The 15,233-nt window shown below is 47.2% G+C and overlaps 1 protein-coding gene across 2 annotated transcripts in view; it reads left to right on the forward strand.

Moving 5' to 3' along the window:
* Positions 1 to 15,233, forward strand: part of LOC141112633 (adhesion G-protein coupled receptor G1-like) — a 43,498-nt gene that overhangs the window by 25,402 nt on the left and 2,863 nt on the right. For both annotated transcript variants that reach the window (XR_012236625.1, XM_073605603.1), the window contains exons 3-12: positions 2,285 to 2,363; positions 3,228 to 3,342; positions 4,650 to 4,775; positions 4,944 to 5,060; positions 7,897 to 7,930; positions 8,311 to 8,411; positions 8,500 to 8,621; positions 13,382 to 13,647; positions 14,004 to 14,112; positions 14,732 to 15,000. Coding sequence is in view for 1 of the 2 variants with exons in the window: in XM_073605603.1 (XP_073461704.1) it covers positions 2,285 to 2,363; positions 3,228 to 3,342; positions 4,650 to 4,775; positions 4,944 to 5,060; positions 7,897 to 7,930; positions 8,311 to 8,411; positions 8,500 to 8,621; positions 13,382 to 13,647; positions 14,004 to 14,112; positions 14,732 to 15,000 (1,338 nt within the window). In the remaining variant the exon portion in view is untranslated. The remainder of the gene's footprint in view (positions 1 to 2,284; positions 2,364 to 3,227; positions 3,343 to 4,649; positions 4,776 to 4,943; positions 5,061 to 7,896; positions 7,931 to 8,310; positions 8,412 to 8,499; positions 8,622 to 13,381; positions 13,648 to 14,003; positions 14,113 to 14,731; positions 15,001 to 15,233) is intronic.

The following is a 15,233-nucleotide window of genomic DNA, read 5'->3' on the forward strand; positions in this document are numbered from 1 at the left end:
GAGCGATCACATGACATCACACTGCCAGCGTTCACTACACTGAGCGATCACATGACATCACACTGCCAGCGTTCACTACACTGAGCGATCACATGACATCACACTGCCAGCGTACACTACACTAAGTGATCACATGACATCACACTGCCAGCGTTCACTACCCTGAGCGATCACATGACACCACACTGCAAGCGTTTACTACATTGAGCGATCACATGACATCACGCTGCCAGCGTTCACTACACTGAGCGATCACATGACATCACACTGCCAGCGTACACTACACTAAGTGATCACATGACATCACACTGCCAGCGTTCACTACCCTGAGCGATCACATGACACCACACTGCAAGCGTTCACTACATTGAGCGATCACATGACATCACACTGCCAGCGTTCACTACACTGAGCGATCACATGACATCACACTGTCAGCCTACACTACACTGAGCGATCACATGACATCACACTGTCAGCCTACACTACACTGAGCGATCACATGACATCACACTGCCAGCGTACACTACACTAAGTGATCATATGACATCACACTGCCAGCATTCACTACCCTGAGCGATCACATGACATTACACTGCCAGAGTTCACTACGCTGAGCAATCACATGTCACCACACTGCAAGTGTTCACTACATTGAGCAATCACATGCCAGCACACTGCCAGCGTTCACTACGCTGAGCGATCACATGACATCACACTGCCAGCATTCACTACGCTGAGCGATCACATGACATCACACTGCCAGCATTCACTACGCTGAGCGATCACATGACAACATGACATCACACTGCCAGCGTTCACTATGGTGAGCGATTACATGACATCACACTGCCAGTGTTCACTACGGTGAGCGATCACATGACATCACACTGCCAGTGTTCACTACGATGAGCGATTACATGACATCACACTGCCAGTGTTCACTACGGTGAGCGATCACATGACATCACACTGCCAGTGTTCACTACGGTCAGCGATCACATGACATCACACTGCCAATGTTCACTACGGTCAGCGATCACATGACATCACACTGCCAATGTTCACTACACTGAGCGATCACATGACATCACACTGCCAGCGTACACTACACTGAGCGATCACATGATATCACACTGCCAGCGTTCACTATGCTGAGCGATCACATGACATCACACTGCCAGCGTACACTACGCTGAGCGATCACATGACAACATGACATCAGACTGCCAGCGTTCACTACGCTGAGCGATCACATGACAACATGACATCACACTGCCAATGTTCACTACGCTAAGCGATTACATGACGTCACGCTGCCAACGTTCACTATGGTGAGCGATCACATGACATCACACTGCAAGCATTCACTACACTGAGTGATCACATGAAACCACACTGCAAGTGTTCACTACACTGAGCGATCACATGACATCACACTGCAAGCGTTCACTACATTGAGCAATCACATGACATCACACTGCCAGCATTCACTAAGCTGAGCAATCACATGACATCACACTGCAAGCATTCACTATGCTGAGCGATCACACATCATCACCCTAATGTCAAGTTCACTCCACTGAGCAATTACATGACATCACGCTACCAGCGTTCACTTCATTGAGTGATCACATGACATCATTCCAGTGTCACATCCACTACACTCAGCAATCACATACCAACACACTGCCAGCATTCACTACACTGAGTGATCACATGACTAAACACTAACGGCGTTCACTACACAGAGCGATCAAATGACATCGCACCTCCAGTATTCACTACACTGAGCAATCACGACGCCACATTGTTAGGTTTTACTACGTTGGCTTTGAATGGTCACATGACCACAGTAGAGACAGAATAGCGTTTAGATAGATCCTTGTGGAAGACATCCTATGTATTTATATCTACGTATATACAGTATATATTCTATATAATACCCACCATGAGGATGATATAGAAGTTGTTGATGAGTCTCCCAATGTGCTGGATTCAGCGGAGAATCCTCCACCACCTAGACTGCTGATCTGCAAGAAGAGTTCAGGAAGAATGCTAAGGTCAGAACCCCCCCCCCCCCTTCCTGGTACATTACATGGATATGATAAAAGCTAACTCCAGCCAGGACTTTTATCATATTATGGTTGGAACAGGGGAAGGTCGGAACCTCTGTCAGGTTTTTGTTGTTTCCTGTGTCTCCGCTGGGAAGATTTCTCCTTTCTTCCTGTCCAGGTGACTCCCTCTTTTCCTGTAATGTGACCGTCTTCTACTTTTCTCGTAGATGCAAAGATGTTGGAGCACGACATGTCTCAGGTCAACCGCTATCTGGAGAAGACAAGATTCAATGGAGACGGACGTCTGTGAGTGTTCTGTTATTGTTAGCACTAGAATTGTAACCAAACCAACATTTTTTTTTTACGAGATACGAGGAACTGCGACCCCCAGTGTGCTCTCTTATCCGTGTGCTCTCTCATCCGTGTGCTCTCTCATCCGTGTGCTCTCTCATCCGTGTGCTCTCTCATCCGTGTGCTCTCTCATCCGTGTGCTCTCTCATCTGTGTGCTCTCTCATCTGTGTGCTCTCTGATCCGTGTGCTCTATCATCCTGTGCCCCCCCCCAGTGTGCGCTCTTATTCTGCCCCCCCCCCCCCAAGTTTTCGCTATCCTGTGCTCCCCCCCCCCAGTGTGCGCTCCCATCCAATGCTGTGTCCACCAGTCTGTGGCCTTAACCCTCCCCCCCAATGTGCGCTCTTATCCTGTGCCCCCCCCCCCCCCGCAGTGTGAGCTCTTATCCTGTGCCCCCCCCCAGTGTGAGCTTTTATCCTGTGCCCCCCCCCCCAGTGTGCGCTCTCATCCTGTGCTGTGTCCTCCAGTGTGTGGTTTCATCATGTGCAGTGCCCCCCTAGTGTGCGCACTCAACCTGTGCTGTGCCCCCTTCCCCTCATTGTACGCTCTCATCCTGTGCTGTGCCTCCCCCATGTGCACTCTCATCCTGTGCTGTGCCCCCCCCCCCCCCCCCCAATGTGCGCTCTCATCCTGTGACCCCCCCCCTCCCCCCGTTCTGTTTTTTCAGGCCTTTACTAGCCCAGTTCAATCTTATTCCTGGAGTTATTAATTGTGCATTGTATTATCTCTTTGGATATGAAGGGTATGTCAGGTAGTTGACAGGAGGTGCACGTTTGTGTCATCCTTTCATGTTATGAAACCAACCCCGTTCTTGTTTCAGGCTGCGCAAGTGGATTGATACAGCTCTGTCCAAAGTTCAGATTGATGGGAAGAGTCACAACTTTGGGACAGGGGCACTGCAGGCTGGGGTGTATAACCTGGACTCCAGTGATGTGGTGAGTATAAACGCTGAGGGTGACAGGGTGACCACAAATGACCCCAAATTCTGCAGAACAATGATCACCAGTCCGAAATCTCAGTCCTTATGGTATTCCCCTTCCTCTAGTTACCCCCATCTACTCTATACTGCCCCACCACCTCCATACGTCCTCCCTATCCTTCATACTGCCCCACCTCCTTCAAACTGCCTCCATCTCTAGCATACTTCCTCCATACGGCCTCCATCTCCTCTACACTCTCCTTCATACTGTCCCACTTCCTCCATACAGCCCTCATCTCCTGCACTGTGCCCTCTCTCCACTACACTGCCCTTATTTCCTCCAATAGCGAAGTGAATGACCGCACTCCAGAATACAAGGAAAATGCTTTATTGTGTAAAATCAAACAACATCAAAAAGTATTCTCATGACAGCATCATGACACACACAGAGGAGAGCATGGTTGACGCGTTTCACCAATTTCTTTGCTTATGACTAAGCAAAGAAATTCGTGAAACTCATCAACCATGCTCTCCTCCATGTGTGTCATGATGCTCACGTGAGAATACTTTTTGATGTTGGATGATTTGACACAATAAAAGCATTTTCCTTGTATTATGGAGTGCAGTCTTTTACTTCACTATTAGATTACTTGGAAAGATCACGGACTGAACCGGCACATGATAATCAAGGAAGGAATGACTTTCACCTGGAGCGGTGTTACCTTTCTGTTTGTTGCACTCTATTTCCTCCATACTGCTTCTATCTCTTCCATACCGCCCCACCTCCTCCATACATCCTCCATCTCCAACATACTGCCCCCCTCCATACTGCCCCACCTCCTCCATACATCCTCCATCTCCAACATACTGCCCCTCTATACGGCCTCCTCTCCTCCATACTGCCCCACCTCCTCCATATGTCCAGCATACTGTCTCACCTCCTCCATACAGCCCTCATCTCTTGCATACTGCCCCCCTATCCCCCATGCTGCCCCCATCTCCTCCATACTGCTCCATCCCCTCTACACTGCCCCCGTCTCCTCCATACTGCCCACTTGCTTCCTACTGCTCCCATCTCCTTTATAATGCCCAACTGCCTCCATACTGCTCCACCTCCTCCATACAGCCCCTGTCTCCTCTATACTGCCCCCTTATTTCATATGTCTCACATCTCCTTATAGTGGCCCATCTCCTCCATATGTCCCCATCTCCTCCATACTGCCCCCATCGCTTGCATACCACTTATATCTCCTTCATACTGCCCCGTTTCCTTCATATTGCCTCTTTCTCCCCCTAAATACTAAGAAGTTCTTCTTTCTTCAGCTAAAGTCCATTCCGGAGAGTCTAGGGGTCTCTTTAACTCTTCCTGACCAGCTAATGGAGAAGTTGCCAGATGGGACCGCCAAGAGGCTCCATGTTGTCCATATCCAGGGCCACGCCATGTTCCAGGTGAATCATCCACTATGGTGTTATTCCTATGCTATCACACAACATCCTGTGATACAGTCCTTCTATCTGGTCATACATTATACAAGTCTTCTGTCCAATTACATATCATATAGTGGGACTTGATGTCATCTGTATATGAAAATAATGAAAACATTCCTGTCCACACAGAATGACACAAATATCTCCATCCTAGGAGATCAGGTTCTCGGAGTCACCCTGCAGGACACAGTTGTCTCTAACCTATCAGAAGATATCGTAATTACCTTTGTACATGAACCTATAAAGGTACGGATTATATTTCACTTATACTCCATCAGAGATGTCATTATATATTTTGTGATGTTATCTTGTATTACCTGTGCCAAAAATCCCCTCTATATCCTTTATCACCTGTACCAGGTATCACATCTCTAGTCTGTATAAGATGTACCAGGTACCCCCTCTGTATACTGTCTCACCTGAGCCGGGTATCCCATCTCTAGTCTGTATCACCTGTATCAGTTATCCCCTATCTATACAGTACCAGGTATCCCATCTCTAGTCCGTATCATCTGTACCAGCTATCGCCGCTTTATACTGTATCATCTCTACCAGGTATTCCATATATAGCCTGTATCACCTGTTCCAGTTATACCCTATCTATATGGGACCAGGTATCCCATCTTTAGTCTGTATCATCTGTATCAGGTATCCCCTGCTTAATACTGCATCACCTATACCAGGTATCCCATATCTAGTTTGTATCGCCTGTACTAGTTACTCCCTATCTATACTGTATTACCTATACCAGTTATCCCATCTCTAGTCTGTAGCACCTGTGCCAAATATCCCCTCTCTATCCTGTATCACCTGTACTGTGTACTTATCACTTGTACCAAGTATCCCATCTCTAGTCTGCATCACCTGTGCCAGGTATCCCCTCTCTATACTGTATCACCGGTACCAGGTATCCCATCTCTAGTCTCTATCACCTATGCCAGGTATCCTATCTCTGGTTTGTATGACCTATACTAGGTATCTCATCCCTAGTGACTATCACCCTACCAGGTATTTCTTTCTGTATGCTGTATCACCTATACCAGGTATTCCTTTTCTAGTCTGTATTAGCTGTACCAGGTATCCCCTCTCTATACTGTGTCACCTGTGCCAAATATCCCCCCTGTATCCTGTATCACCTATACAAGGTACCACACCTCTTGTCTGTATCCTGTATCACCTGTACAATGTATCATATCTCTAGCCTGTATCACCTGGCAAGGTATCTCATCTCTAGTCTGTATCACCTCTACCAGGTATCCCATCTCTAGTCTGTATCACCTGTGCCAAGTATCCCCTCGCTACACTCACCGGCCACTTTATTAGGTACACTTGTTCAATTGCTTGGTAACACAAGTGTTAATCAGCCAATCACATGGCATTAACTGAATGCATTTAGGCATCTAGACATGGTGAAGATGACTTGCTAAAGTTCAAACTGAGCATCAGCATAGGGAAGAAAGGGGATTTAAGTGACTTTGAAGTGGCAGGTGTGGAGGAAAATGCCTTGTTGATGTCAGAGGAGAATGGGCAGACTGGTTCAAGATTATAGAAAAGGTAACAGTAACTCAAATAACCACTCATTACAATCAAGGTATGCAGAATACCATCTCTGAAGGCACAACACAACAAACCTTGAAGCAGATGGGCTACAGCAGCAGAAGACCACACCGGGTGGCACTCCTGTCAGCTAAGAACAGGAAATTGAGGCTACAATTTGCACTGGATCACCAAAATTGGACAATAGAAGATTGGAAAAACATTGTCTGGGCTGATGAGTCTCGATTGTAGCTGCGACATTCAGATGGTAGAGTCAGAATTTGGCGTAAACATGAAAGCATGGATCCATCCTGCCTTGTATCAATGGTTTAGGCTGGTGGTGGTGGTGTAATGGTGTGGCGGATATTTTCTTGGCACACTTTGGGCCCCTTAGTACCAATTGAGCATCGTTTAAATGCCACGGCCTACCTGAGTATTGTTGCTGACCATGTCCATCCCTTTATGACTACAGTGTCCCCATCTTCTGATGGCTCCTTCCAGCAGGATAATGCACCATGTCACAAAGCCCAAATCATCTCACCACTGGACAATGAGGGGACTGTACTCCAATGGCCTCCACACTCACCAGATCTCAATCCAATAGAGCACCTTTGGGATGTGCCATCATGTCAGTATGGACCAAAATCTCTGGGGAATGTTTCCAACACCTTGTTGAATCCATGTCACGAAGAATGAAGGCAGTTCTGAAGGCAAAAGGGGGTCCAACCCGGTACTAGCAAGGTGTACCTAATAATAATGTGGCCGGTGAGTGTATACAATATCTCCTGTACCCAGTATCCTATCTCTAGTATGTATCACCAACCCATGCCAGGTATCTCCTCTCTCTTCTTTATCACCTGTGCCACGTGTCTCCTCTACCTCTTGTGTAGAGTCTGAGTTTGGATCTGTAGTTGCTGGTGGTTGCTTTTGTCACCCTGAGTGTTTGTTAAGTCTCATGGAAAATGTTGCTGTTTTTTGTGGCCAGAGTTGCAGCGCTTGCAGCTTCTGGTAGGCTGGCTTCCTCTGGGGTCCCTGGAGACTGGTGACATTCACAAAAGACGTGACTGAGATTGAGAATGAAACTGAAATGTGGAGGGGAATTTCTGTCATACAATCTGCACAGGTAGTACAGCAGAGGACCTGTTGAATGGTTTATAAGAATAGCCCTGTATCAGCACAGACAAGGAGAGACTCTCCTATGTCTTGGGCACACAGGGAGCGTGTTATATGCCAGTATATAGTCTTCCATCAGACAAGTGGCAGGTCAGTGTTTTATAGAAGGAATGGATTTCCTGTTCTGCCACCATAGAAGTAACTTCCTCTCCATGTATCACCACAGAGGTGATCCGGGGACACAGCTCATGCCTGCCAGAGATCTCTATCTGGCCACAAAATCTGCACAGGAACTCAGAAATGGGGAAATAAGGAATTATTACAAATATAATGCCCCTCACCCCAAAGAAATATTACCCAACACCCCCCCCGCCCCCTGTCTAACTCATTTAATCATGATGGGAATGGTGACTCTCTTCTTGTGTTCCTCCAGGAGCCAAAGTCTCCGCTGTGTGTGTTCTGGAATGGTAAGTGGTGTTTTGTGTATTCCATAATTCCCCCTCTATGGAGATTTCTCTGTACTGGTAAGGGGCCCGGGCGGGAAGCACATGGTGAAGACATGGAGTGACACCACCAATGCTCATTGTTCTATGTAATATGCACTTAAAGGGATATAACGTGGCAGAATCTTGGGGTTTCTTCTGTTTCTGGAGGGACCAGCATTGGCTAGAGGCCCGCAATGTGCCCGGAGTGCCCCCTCAAGTAATGTTTAGTATTAAAACCATCTGTGAGATGAACTATGGGTTCTGTGCCAGTCAGGGGCCAGCTTGGGTGTGGGGTTCCTCTGTATTTAGGTCACTGAGATACTGTATATTTTACTTGGGGGCCTGTTGTGTGTCTTTCGCAGAGTCAGGGGAGGAGTGGAGCACGGCCGGGTGCAGGACAGTGGCCACTGAGCGTCAGACCGAGTGTCACTGTAACCACCTCACTTACTTTGCAGTGCTAATGGTGAGTAGATTATACCACAGAGTGGAGTCAGATGTAGCAATATGTGTACTATCATATATGTATTATATAATCCTCCTTCTGTTGACAGCAAGTCTCCAGCCAGGTAATATCAGAGGTCCATCTTGTGTCACTGACGGCCATCACCTTCGCCGGATGCGCCATCTCTGCCATGTCTTGTGCCTTTACTGTCGCATGGATCTGCTGTTCCAGGTACCAATCCATCCATGTCCCCTCATGTCATACACTGTATACTACCCCATCCGTGTCCCCCCAATGTCATAAATACCACCCCATGTGTGTCCCCCAATGTCATATATACCACTCTACCCATGTCCTCCAAAGTCAAATATACCACCCCACCTGTGTCCCCCTCATGTCATATACTGTTTACCACCGCACCCGTGTCCTCCCAATGTCATTTATACAGCCACACTTATGTTCCCCCATGTCATATGTATGTAGCAATAACTCACGGTGGAGCTGCTGGTTTAAGCGGGTCTGTTACCTTCACTCTGCTTCCCTCTGTTTCACCGGCACCGGGTCTAGGGTTCCGTTGAGTTTACTTCTGGACGACACACGCACCAACACTGGAGTGCGTTTTCAATGCTTTATTAAACAAACGACTTAGGAAATAGCAGGAAAGAGGTGGAAAGTAAACTTGCAGAAGAAACTCAAATATCCTCTTGTAGGGTTCTTTTGACAAATGTCCTGGTAGAATTCAGATACTATATGAAATGCGCTCCCCTCGTGGGACACACTCCTTGCTCGTCTGGATAGGCCTCTCTCACCAATCTAGCAGCCAGTACGCAGCACGAATCAAAGTCTCTGCCACAGACTTGTTTGGGAACAAAAACCCGTACGATCCTCTGCCACAGGATGTATCAGATTTTCTGTAGTGAATGTCAGTCACAGTGCTTGAACCTTTAAGCCAACCCGGCAACACTATGCTGTATAGTTACTTTCGGATACGTCCTCCAACCGAGTCACCAGGCCCCTCTATAGACCAGCACTCTGCGTGATCCCTCCAAGATGGGTCCTCCCCTGGGATCTCCTCGGTTATCCAGCTTCGTCACACAGGACCGACAGCTCAGGACCATTCCTCGGCCGCGGTGGTAGGCCCCAGACAAGCCTCTGGACCCACCCCTGTGCCGCAATATCGTGGGCCACCTCCACCGAGTTGTCTCCGGGACAGAAGAGCATCCATACGCTTCAACACGTGGCCTTTCCAACACTAACCAGTGGTAACAGCGACACCCACCGGTCAGCACGGAAACACACACAACGTCAGCCAAGCTGGAACAGAGGCAAACTTAACCTTCTTAACGAACAAGTTACTAAATTTACCTAACATGCGGTAGATTGCAAATCTACCAGCGCTACATACTCCCCCACTACAGTAGACGTTGTCCCCAACGTCTGTCCAAAAACAGTAACAATTACTCTCAAGCCTGAGAGTAAGCATTTGAGTTTCTTATAACTTTGGATAGACAAAGAGAGAGAAAGGACAGTTTAAAGACATTATAAGACTTATAACTATAAAACATTATGTTTACAGCCGCAAACAAACCACAGTATGATTGTACACAACCTCACTATCTAACTAGCTGAAAAGCCTCCCAGCTCTATATATGATCCGATGATCCCTGAAAAAGGAAACATAGTTAAACACACATATGTACATCCTATACAACAGTAGGAGCAAAGCCTCATTTAAAAATGAGACTCTCTTCCCATAATCTATACCAAAAAAATATTCTTTAGGAGTCCATTGCTGCATACATTTTTTTCTTATAAAAGAAATCCGGCTAGCAAAAAAGAAGTCCTTGGATTTAAACACTGAACAGAATCTGTAGATTTTGACCAAGCAGATCTCTTTACCCTGACACTATCTAGCTAAGTAACTTCAAAGTTCTATTGTCCATAGTTACCAGTAAAACCGAGGATCTGGCAAAGTCAACGATTTTCCCTCTTTATCCACAGTGGTAATAAAGTATACAACATTGTCCTTTCCCGGTCTGCAGATTACCACTTTGTCAGCATAGATGTGCCGACCGTAATTCCAATGTACAAAGCATCCTTTAAAACGTTCATCCATCCTGACAGAACATCCAGTCTTTTTGAAGAGCTTAGGTACAGACAAATAGTCCCAAACAGCTTCACTGTACCAAAGTTCCCGATTACCTTCAATCTCCTGCATGATATCCTGGGGCACGTAGGGGAACTCCAAACCATACTCTGCTGCCACGTGCTTGTTTAGCATCCTCTGTAAGCGAGCAAGTTTTGGCAATGATCTGTCTCTCCCCATACCAGGCGGTATACAGGAATTCAATGACTTTCTCACCATAGACCCAGCCGGTGTCTGTAGTGAACTAGTAATTTTTGGTAAAGTCCCAGCGACAGCACTGTGTGTCTCCACACAGGGTGACGTCTTCCCAGAACTCAGGGCAGTCCATTCAGGGAAAGTTATTGCGGAGGCAACATCCTCACTTTGTGACCACAATAGCTCTTGTGACAAAGTCTCAAATAGGTCATCATCCCCGGAAAGATCCGACATGGATTCTATTTCCGAATCTCTCAACTCTTCCGCCGGCAAATATTTATTCACAGTCCCGAACACATTCCCCACCAGTGGCTTACCCGTTCCTGACGTAGACTCTGGTAGCTCCGGTTCAGGTAACCTCTGGGGTAGGCCACGGCCACGGGAAGCCTTCACATAGCCCACCTTCCTCTGAATAGGCACCATAGAAGTAGGTGTAGTGGACTCAGAAACCAAAGTAATGTCCCCTGATGAGACAACAGCAGCAGTGTCTCCTTTTGGAAGATTGTCAGCAACAACAGGCAAAGTGGCGGCCTGTCGCTCTCTCTCCGCAGCGGTAGCAGCTTCTACTGTGGCGATACCTGTTGCCCAATCCATCCGATAAGCACGGGGCGGCATGGTAGGTTGCTCCACCACAAACAAGTATTCTCCACATTGCGGACATCGGCCGAATGGACGAATATGCACGGCCAATCCTTCGCATCGATGGCAGATCATGCCCAGTCCCTCAACATCTCCTGAGGTATACAGGACAAACCTCCCCTGCGGCTTCAATCAAACTCCAGTATCTGTAAGCAGAGTTCCAGATAGCACAGTATTCATCACAGTGCTTGTAGGGAACATTCTTGGTCCCATAACCGATTGCAATGCCGGAAAAGACATGGCCACACTCTGATCTTCTCAGCACGATCACGAGGCTCCTCTTTCCCTCTGGCGCCAAACACATACACGCGTCCTACGCGGTAGCAAGTAGGGTAACTCCTCCCACTTGTTCCTCTAGTCACGTAGCTCTCGGGCCTTTCACTGGCGCCCGACGTCTACGCACTCAGAAGCAAAGTCCTGAAGTTTAACCTTTCCTCTTCCTGAAAAGATTTTTTTTTTCAAAAGTCCAGCTCTCTCCGTAAACTCCCGGTAAAACACTCCATTGGGTTGCGAGAATTGACGGTCAACAAATCCCGGACGACGCCCCCACATGTAGCAATAACTCACGGTGGAGCTGCTGGTTTAAGCGGGTCTGTTACCTTCACTCTGCTTCCCTCTGTTTCACCGGCACCGGGTCTAGGGTTCCGTTGCATTTACTTCTGGACGACACACGCACCAACACTGGAGTACGTTTTCAATGCTTTATTAAACAAACGACTTAGGAAATAGCAGGAAAGAGGTGGAAAGTAAACTTGCAGAAGAAACTCAAATATCCTCTTGTAGGGTTCTTTTGACAAATGTCCTGGTAGAATTCAGATACTATATGAAATGCGCTCCCCTCGTGGGACACACTCCTTGCTCGTCTGGATATGCCTCTCTCACCAGTCTAGCAGCCAGCACGCAGCACGAATCCAAGTCTCTGCCACAGACTTGTTTGGGAACAAAACCTATAGGATCCTCTGCCACATGATGTATCAGATTTTCTGTAGTGAATGTCAGTCACAGTGCTTGAACCTTTAAGCCAACCCGGCAACACTATGCTGTATAGTTACTTTCGGATACGTCCTCCAACCGAGTCACCAGGCCCCTCTATAGACCAGCACTCTGCGTGATCCCTCCAAGACGGGTCCTCCCCTGGGATCTCCTCGGTTGTCCAGCTTCGTCACACAGGACCGACAGCTCAGGACCATTCCTCGGCCATGGTGGTAGGCCCCAGACAAGCCTCTGGACCCACCCCTACGCCGCAATATCGTGGGCCTCCGGAACGGAGGGCCACGAGGTAGCTCCTTAACGCATACCTGTCGGCCTGGAGGGCCAGCAGGTGGCTGAAAAACTAACCCCAAAATATGGCGTCTGTCCCATAAATACCCTCACCCAGAATGCAACTCGGAGGACCACCTCCACCGAGTTGTCTCTGGGACAGAAGAGCATCCATACGCTTCAACATGTTGCCTTTCCAAAACTAACCAGTGGTAACAGTGACACCCACCGGTCAGTACGGAAACACACACAACGTCAGCCAAGCTGGAACAGAGGCAAACTTAACCTTCCTAACGAACAAGTTACTAAATTTACCTAACATGCGGTAGATTGCAAATCTACCAGCGCTGCATGTACTACCCCCATCTTGTGTTATATGTAGAATCACATATTATACAGTGTGTGTTGTGTATTGTATATTATATAATGTGTATTATATGGTATGTTGTATATCATACATTGTGCTTTGTACTGTGTTGTATATTATACAGTACATAGTGTGTTATATGCTATGTTGTTTGTTGTATATAATACATTGTGTGTTATGTGTTGTATATAATAGATTGAGTGTTATGTATTGTATATTATACATCATGTGTTATGTATTGTATATTATACATTGTGCATTGTACAGTGTGTTATGGATTGAATATTATACATTGTGTGTTGTGTTGTATGCTGTATATTATACATTGTGTGTTCTAAAAAATACATTGTGTGTTGAACTGTGTGTGTCCATTTTGCACCCCAGGAAGAATAAGACAAACCCCACACTGCAAATCCACATGAACCTTCTGATAGCGCTGTTGCTGTTGGATGTCACTTTCATAACAAGCGCATTGTTGGGCGGTTTGGAAGACGTGATAGTATGCCAAGTTTCTGCCATTGCTCTGCACTTCTCTCTTCTCTGCCTCTTCGCATGGATGGCCATTGAGGGCTTCAATCTCTACCGGCTGGTGGTAAAGGTCTTCGCGTCCTCCGCCATCACCACCTGGAGACTGAGTATCCTGGGCTGGGGTGAGTCCTCCTGTGTGTGTGCACAATTCACATGACTTTCCTGCTTTCCTCATTCTGCTCCCTAAGGGAGAACCCCTCGATGTGGCTGTAGGTGGTGGTGGTGACAATGATGAGATCAGTGGTGATGACAATTGGTGACAATGATGAGGTTAGTGGTGATGACAGTTGGTGACAATGATGACACATGACTGGTTACAGATGAAAGTATGAACTGTTGCTGAATTTGTCCTGGATTTGGCTCATCGTGTAAACTGAGAATATTGTCATGTTGGACCGTTGAAACGTTACATAATATGTCGGTGCTATATGAAAAGTGATAACAGTAATAATTGAGAAATGTCATGTTTTCTCTGCAGGTGTCCCGGTTCTGATGGTTGCAACTGTACTGCTGGTAGATCCAAAGTATTATGGGATATATTACATCAACGTGGAGCGTCCGTCCTCCCAAAATTCCACAGCCGCCATGTAAGTACAGAAAATCCAGAACACAAACTCTCCCAACTCTCTTTGTCCCCTTAGTCTTGTTCTCTTTATCTCCTCGTTTCCCGTGTCCCCTCGTCATCTTTGTCCTCCCAGTCATTGTTTACCCCCATTCTCTTTATCTCCTTATTCTCTATCCCCCTCATTCTCCATGTTCCTCTTCCTCTTTATCCCCCTCATTCTCTTGATCTTGTTCTCATTGCCCCTTGCTCCCTATTCTGCATGTCCCCTCATTTTTCCTTTCTCCTCATTCTCTGATTCATCTAGTTTTCCATGTTCTTCCTTCTCCAAATTTCCTTGTTCTCAGAGTCCCCTCATTTTTCATATGGTCTTGTTCTCCATGTCCCCTCATTCTCCTCATTCTTTTGATTTCTTCGTGCTCCATATGCCCTTGTGCTCTGTGACCCCTCATGCTCTGTGACCCCTCACGCTCTGTGTCACCTCATTTGCCCTGTCCCCTTACTCTTCATGTCCCCTTCTTCTCCACATCCCCTTGTTCTCCATGTCCCCTTGTTCCCTGTGTCCCTTTATTTACCATGTTCCCTTGTTCTCCATGTCCCCTGTCACCTTCCAATGCTTCCACGTCAACTTTTTTTCTTGGCAGGTGTTGGCTGACGGAGCCCATCATCCACCAGGTGCTGAATTTGGGATTTTTTGCTGCAGTTCTCCTCTTTAACCTGTGTATGTTTGTTGCCATGACGAGGCGTGCACTCCGTCTGTCTCCACACTCACGCCAGGAGGAAGTTCGTCGCTGCGTCACTCTGCTGGGGCTGAGCTGCATGCTAGGCTTTTCCTGGGGTCTGGCCTTCTTCTCCTTTGGGGTCTTTTACCTGCCTGTCCAATATGCCTTCAGTATCCTCAATGCCCTACAAGGTTAGTGCCGTACCCCCCTCTCAAAGATGGAACTGTCTGTGTTTACGCTAACATCCAATTAGGATCCTCAGTTTGTTCTTCCTTCACTTTAATAAATGAGGACTGACTGTGCTCCAGGCAAAACCATATTTGGTTAAAAGTCAAGTCCGCCCAAAAGTGATTTTCGAGTCACATGACCCTGTCGATGTCCTGTGCTGGGGTCTCAGCGGTGTGATTTCCCTTATAAAGTTCCT

Source organism: Aquarana catesbeiana, linkage group LG11 (assembly GCF_042186555.1).
Source record: "Aquarana catesbeiana isolate 2022-GZ linkage group LG11, ASM4218655v1, whole genome shotgun sequence".
NCBI classification, from domain to species: Eukaryota; Metazoa; Chordata; class Amphibia; order Anura; family Ranidae; genus Aquarana; species Aquarana catesbeiana.